The 7,189-nt window shown below is 44.9% G+C and overlaps 1 protein-coding gene and 1 pseudogene across 1 annotated transcript; both read right to left on the reverse strand.

Moving 5' to 3' along the window:
• Positions 1–2,807: 2,807 nt before the first annotated feature.
• LOC137145535 (olfactory receptor 10A7-like) lies at positions 2,808–3,785 on the reverse strand (annotated as a pseudogene).
• A 1,874-nt stretch (positions 3,786–5,659) lies between these two features.
• LOC137145529 (olfactory receptor 6F1-like) lies at positions 5,660–6,631 on the reverse strand. The gene has a single exon (XM_067536388.1). The coding sequence runs from the start codon at positions 6,629–6,631 to the stop codon at positions 5,660–5,662; it is 972 nt and encodes a 323-aa protein (XP_067392489.1).
• Positions 6,632–7,189: the final 558 nt, after the last annotated feature.

The raw sequence follows: 7,189 nt of genomic DNA on the forward strand, positions 1-7,189 counted from the left end.
CTCCTGTACGGGGTTCGTTAGATATTCACACTAAGCTGTTCAGGGTCCTGTCTGGGTACAGTGAATATGATCCTTTCATTTCTGTGTATTACAGTAGGCTCTGTAACTTGACTCAAAACGTGCTTTTTCAGCATGAAGTTTCTTACCTACTGTCCCTTCTTCCCCTGAAGGAAAGGTTCATTCCAGATTTTACGGAAGAATATAAATATCCACTTAGTTCTGAATGCAAAACAAACTAGAAAATTGTTAGTCCCAGTCCCCTGATAGCATAATTTGTTCTCTAGCCATGTAATGAGGTCTTAGTCCTTTATCATCCGTGGGGATAATTCTGTTTTGCCAAAGCTTTGTTTTCATAACACCCAATATTGAATATTTGGATCTCCTATAATTGCATTTTTAAAAGCCGGGGGGAGGGGAGTTGTTTGTTTTTTTCAATTCATCTCTGGCAAACATATTGCAGATAGGGATGAAATCCCATTGCTTAACTCTTTGAAGGAGACAGATCTAAACTGAAAATGGGCTATAACCCCGGGATGGCCCTGAATCGTCACACTGTGGCTTTCATTTTTAATTCGCAGTTAACTGACTATTAATCACTTAGTTTTTTGTTACTGAAATTGTGGTTTAATATTTATTACTGTCCATTTGTCATTCCTGTGGTCAGCTGCCATCTAGAGATTGTTAGAAAAGACATGAAAAATCCTGGGCACATTAACTTTCTCTTCCCCATAGTGCCTGTTCTACACCATATTCAGGCCTTTACCAGACTTCACCCTCCGTTATCCACCATACCCCCAGCGGCAGTGTAGACGCACCCAAGCGTCCAGCTGTGGGTTATTCACACCAGCCTCTCTTTCCATCAGTCGGCCCTTTTTGACTTGGGAGATTATCAGCACTCCATGTTAATGCAAAAGCCCCTTTCCTTGGATTATTGGGATTCCTTTCAAAGCCAGGAACATCCTGATGTATTTTCACAGGGGCTCACTTGTTGGGCGAGGTCTCCACCCAGATTTTGCACCAGTATCACTATTCTGGTTAGTGGTGTGACTTTGTTATGTCAGTACAACCTCTAGTGCGGCCACAGTTTCCCAATGTGGAGGTCTCTAGCATTGGTCTGGCTTTTTGACACGCCTGTATGCAAATGAACTATAATCAATATAAGCACCTTTACATCACTATAATTGCATCCGCTCGCTGTGGATGAGTGGGTCCCACGTGGCACCACCTGAAGGCCCCAGGGTAGCTTAAAATCCAGCCCCTCACCTCAGTTTCCCTTCCTTGTTCCCCAATAAACTCCACACAGACTTTCTCTAGTGCAAATCACAACAGCCCTCCCATTGGTTTCATACATTAACTTCAAGTTCAGAACTAAACTCAGAAGCCTTACTTGCAGCTGCAAACACCCCAAACTGCCCTCTGGTTAGAATCCTTCCTGCCGTAGCAGGCTACCCCCAGCTCTTCCGGGCTGGAGCAATTCACCCAGTCGAAGGGTTTCCCTCACTCACTCCCTGAAATTTCACTTCAGCTTTCTGAGCTTGCCTCTCACTCTAGCTCCTTCCAGCTCTTTATTGCAAATTGCCAGGATAGCTAAAGTGGTGCAATATCTACATGTAGACAAACCTTTACACATTGATTTCTCACATCAGACACGAAGGGGACAGACAACGGGAGATCTGACAACAAAGATGAGAGAAAGAGACAATTTTAGCTTTGTTTAGTTTTTATTGATATAGACTTTGGTAACAGACACAGAGTTATTGGCATCTCCTAGAAAATGGTAAAACATGAGAAGGAGCTGGTGCAAAACATCCCCTGGGCGTGGGGGGAATTCTCAGGATACTGGTTTGGCTGTAAATGTACAGGTTGGGTTTACCCATAAGAGGTGATGTTAGGCACCTAAATCCTACAGCCAGGGATTGGGATTTGGGCACCTAACACCCATAGGTGCCATTGTCAACTACAAGTGGACATGGTGGAGCAGACAGAACACAGGACTAGGACTCTGGAGATTTGGTTTCCATGCCTGTCCCAGCCACTTGCCCGCTGAGCGACTCCGGGCAGGTAACTGCACCTCGTTCTGCCTTAGTTTCCCCAGCTATAACACGAGGATGTGGGCCTAGGGATGGAGTCACATAACTTCCCCTTTAGGCATCTGTACCCAGAATCTGGCCCTCCTGGGATTCACAAAAGCCCTGCTCAGCTGCCTGCGACCCTATAGGCGACTAAGAGTTTGCAGCAAAATGGCCACAGCCCCGTGTTTCTGCTTCTGGCCATGCCCTCTGCAGCCTCAAACCAGGCACTCATATCTTGAGAAACTGGCCCTATGTCACTGCTGAGAATGGGCCAGTGATAGGCCTCTGCTGGGCCCCGCAGCACAGGTTAGATGGTTTCCTTTTGATTCCTGTCCCTTTGGAAAGAAGCCCAGGGATGAAACACACTACAAGCAACAAAAATTAATTACACAATTTCCTAATGCTGGAGTCCCAGTCTGACTTTGCCCCCATATAGTTGTATAGTGTAGGCATCATAGATTTATGTGTGTGTGTAGCTAAGTCTGTTTGCCCTGCACCGTCTGACTGAGCACAATCTCCCGTCACTGGCTGAACTCTGAGAAGCCACTAGTTTAAGTCTCCCACCCACTCAGTAACACCCAGATGTGGCATCTCATAAATACCCTAACAACAACAGGTCACAGGTTCCAAGAGTCTGTCCATCTGCACTTCCGCCCCTGCCTCTGACTCTAAGAGCATGACACAGCCCAATGAAGCTTCACTTCAGGCCCTAAACCAGCTTCTGGCATATCTATTTTATTTCAAGCTAAGACACCTGGCTGGCTGTCCTTGTCCTAACATGAATTTCCTGCAAGCTTTCCTCAAGGCTCCCTTGACCTCTTTGTTTCTCAGGGTGTAGATGAGAGGATTAACTAGGGGAGTCAGGACCGTGTAGACGACAGAGAGAACTTTCTTGAAGTCTCTCAGCGTGTGGGCTGTGGGGAACATGTAGGCTATTAACAGAGTTCCCTAATCAATGGACACCACGATGAGGTGGGAGGAGCAGGTGGAAAAGGCCTTTTGCCTCCCGGTGGTGGAAGGGATTTTCAGGATGGTGGCGATGATGCAGATGTAGGACATTACAGTCAGTAGGAATGGGACCAGGGAGAATATCAAGCAGAGCATGAAGGCCAACATTTCCATCAGCTGATGGTCATTGTAGGAGAGTTTTACAAGAGGGATAAAATCACAAAAGAAATGGTCAATAGCATTTTGGCCACAGAAAGTTAGCTGTGATATCGACAATGTTGTTATGCTGTTAACTAGGAAGTCACCTACCCAAGAGCCAGCTGCGAGCTGGAGGCAAGCCTTGCTACTCATACAAGCTGCATAGTGAAGTGGTTTGACTATGGCTAAATAACGATCGTAAGACATCACCAATAGGAGCAGGCATTCTGTAGCTACCAGAGAACCAAAGAAATAATATTGTGTGATGCAGCCACTCACTGAGATGGTTCTGTCCCCAGTCAGGAGACTGGCCAGCATCCTGGGCAGGATGGTGGAGGTGTAGCAGGTCTCCAAGCAGGACAAGTTCCCCAGGAAAAAGTACATGGGGATGTGAAGGTGCTGAGCAGTGACAACCAGCACCATGATGAGGATGTTCCCAGCCATGGTTGCGATGTAGATCACTAGAAACAGCAGGAAGAGAAGGATTTGCAGTTCATGAAGGATCCTGAATCCCATGAGGATGAATTCAGTGATGGACATTTGATTTTCCTGTTCTGGAGCCGCCATCAGGGTGTATCTATGGGAAAGAAATTCATTCACTCCTTAACACGTCAACGTTGTTTTCTTTGTCTCTCTCTGCTGGTTATCAGAACAATAGCTGTGTGGATTATTGAGGTCAGGAGAGGGGAAGTGCCATCTCTTGATCTGTGGGACAGATTTCCTATCTGGGCAGGCTACAGGTTCCACAAAACGTTAATCTCTCTGCACACGAGTAGTAACTTGACAGAGGGAACCAATGCTTTCATATACGACATGATGGAGCTCGGGTAAAAGAGTACACGAACACCGACATCGGTCCAAATCATCACACCTTGCACCTTCTGGTGCACCAAAGTAGAACCATGTCCTTCATAGATCAGAGTTCCTCTGGCAAAATGGGTCAGAAACAAACCAAGCAACTAAGATATGTAATGGTTGGTCAGCCAATTCAAGTGAATTGCAGTGGACATGGGCCACCTAACTCTTTTAAAGCCATTTGAAAAATTTTATCAACCAAATACCTGCGCTCCCCTCGCACGATATTTCCTTGTCCTGCCGTGCTACACTTGAATAAAGCGAATAAAAAGAAAAACACCAACCGGAAAGCACCATTTTGCCTAGAAATATCTCCTCTATTGTAAAAAAAAAAAAATTATGTATAGAATTTGAATTTTGTACGAACTGTGCTATTTCATATTATGAGAGTGGGGTGGGACCCAGATTTCCATTTAATCAGCAATTCCACGATAACCAGCAATTTAATCAGCAATTGTAATGTTGATTTTCATTCCAATTTGGACATTTAAAAATACACTTATATATTTTAATTTCATTCTAGGTTATTTTTACATTACATTATATTTTATAGATAGCATAAAACAAAATAAATAATAGATTTAATAAAATCAGATACAATAACTCTTTTCCTAAAGAAAATGTTGTCCAAATTGATATGTTCCTATGGGACATTTTGATCTCAATCAACAAAACATTTCTCCCTGAAAAACATCTGTCAAATTTTTATCAGCTCTATATTTTCTTCTTTTTCTTTGATTAAAAATATTAATTCTCTGTTTGTGGGTGTCTTATCTGCTATCATTCATCCTTATTAACCACTATATAAGGATCCGATCCTGTACAGAGTTATGCACGGAGATAATTTTATACTCCGTGAATAATTCTGTTCAGGGAGACGTTCCTCTGCCTGACTCGCCTGCAGGCCCCTCTGGCAGGAAGGTGCCCAGATGCTTTTAAAAAATTCCACTGGGCACCCAAATGTCTTGAGAAACTGGTGCTATGTTACTGCTGAGAATGGGCCAGTAATAGGCCTGTGCTGGGCCCCGCGGCTCAGGGTAGACAGTTTCCTTTTGACTTTTGGTTTTGACTTTCCTTTCCTTATGGTTTCCTTTCCTTCCTGTCCCTTTGGAAAGAACCCTGGGGATGAAACACATTACAAGGAACAAAAATTAATTACAAAAAAATTAATTTCCTAATGCTGGACTCCCAGGCTGACGTTACCACCATATATTTGTATAATGTAGGCATCATAGATTAATGTGTGTCTGTGTGTGTGTCTAAGTCTCTCAACCTACAGGAAACAGATGCCCAGCAGAGTCTGTTTTCCCTGCACTGTCTCACTGAGCACAATCCCCCATCTCTGGCTGAACTCTGAGCAGCCACTAGTTCAAATCTCCCGCCCCCCCAGTCGCACCCAGCTGTGGCATCTGATAAAGGCCCTAACAAGAACGGGTCACAGGTTCCAAGAGGTGTGCCCGTCTCCACTTCCGCCCCTGGCTGTGACTCCAAGAGCATGACACAGCCCAGTGAAGCTAATGTGAACACAATTTTGGTCTACAGCAGATTTCAGTTCAGGCCCAAAACCAGCCTCTGGTCTAGCTACTTTACCTAAGGGAACTGATTGGCTCACATTGTCCAAACATACATTTCCTGCAAGCTTTCCTCAGCGCCTCCTTGACCTCTTTGTTTCTCAGGGTGTAGATGAGGGGATTGACCAGGGGAGTCAGGACCGTGTAGATGACAGAGAGGATGGTTTTGCAGTCCCTCAGCGTGTGGTCTGTTGGGAACATGTAGACAAGAAGCAGAGTTCCATAATAAATAGTCACCACGATGAGGTGGGAGGAGCAGGTGGAAAAGGCCTTTTGCCTCCCAGTGGTGGAAGGGATTTTCAGGATGGTTGTGATGATGGAGATGTAGGACATCATGGTCAGTAGGAATGGGACCAGTAAGATAGGGAAGCTAAGTGTGATAGACAACATTTCCACCTTCTGAGGGTCATTGCAGGAGAGTTTTACAAGAGGGATAAGATCACAAAAGAAATGGTCAATAGCATTTTGGCCACAGAAAGTTAGCTGTGATATCGACAATGTTGTTATGCTGTTAGCTAGGAAGCCACCTACCCAAGAACCAGCTGCAAGCTGGAGGCAAGATCTGCCACTCATACGGGCTGCATAGTGAAGTGGTTTGACTATGGCTAAATACCGATCGTAAGACATCACCGATAGGAGCAGGCATTCTGTAGCTACCAGAGAACCAAAGAAATATAATTGTGTGATGCACCCACTAACTGAGATGGTTTTGTCCCCAGTTAGGAGACTGGCCAGCATCCTGGGCAGGATGGTGGAGGTGTAGCAGGTCTCCAAGCAGGACAAGTTCCCCAGGAAGAAGTACATGGGGGTGTGAAGGTGCTGAGCAGTGACAACTAGCACCATGATAAGGATGTTCCCAGCCATGGTTGCGATGTAGATCACTAGAAACAGCAGGAAGAGAAGGATTTTCAGTTTAGGGAAGGTCCCGAATCCCAGGAGGACAAATTCTGTGATGGACGTTTGATTTCCCTGTTCTGGGGCTGCCATCGGGGTGTGTCTAGGGGAAACAAATTCATTGTGTGATGTAAACAACAATGTTCACTCCTTAACATGTCAACATTGTTTTCATGGTCTCCCTTTGCTGGCTACCAGAAAAATAGCTGAGTGAATTATGGAGGCCAGGAGAAGGGAAATGCCATCTCTCTTGACCCCTGGGACAGATTTTCTATATCTGGGCAGGCAACAGGTTCCACAAAACGTTAGTCTCTCTGCAGACACAAGTGGTAACTTGAGAGGGCACCAATGCATTCCAATACATCATGATGGGGATCGGGTACAAGGGTACACAAATACAGATATCCGTTCAAATACTCACCTCTTTCACGTTCTGGTGCATCGAAGCAGAACCATGTCCTGCTCAGTTCAGAGTTCCTCTGGAAAATGGGTCAGGATTTTATATTTTGGACGAAGTCACAACAAAGAAAGAAACGAAGGCCCAAAGATCCAATAATTGGGCAGCCAACTCATAGTGAATTGCAGTGGACATGAGCCATCTAACTCTATTAAAACCATTTGACATTTTTTATCAGACAAATACCTTTCCTT

The sequence above is a fragment of the Emydura macquarii genome, unplaced genomic scaffold (assembly GCF_026122565.2).
Source record: "Emydura macquarii macquarii isolate MOO-44397 ecotype Brisbane River unplaced genomic scaffold, CSIRO-AGI_Emac_v2 contig_3537, whole genome shotgun sequence".
NCBI classification, from domain to species: Eukaryota; Metazoa; Chordata; order Testudines; family Chelidae; genus Emydura; species Emydura macquarii.

Coding starts and splice junctions, on each gene's coding strand:
- LOC137145529 (XM_067536388.1), bottom strand. CDS start 6,631: ATGGCAGCCCCAGAACAGGGAAATCAAACGTCCATCACAGAATTTGTC.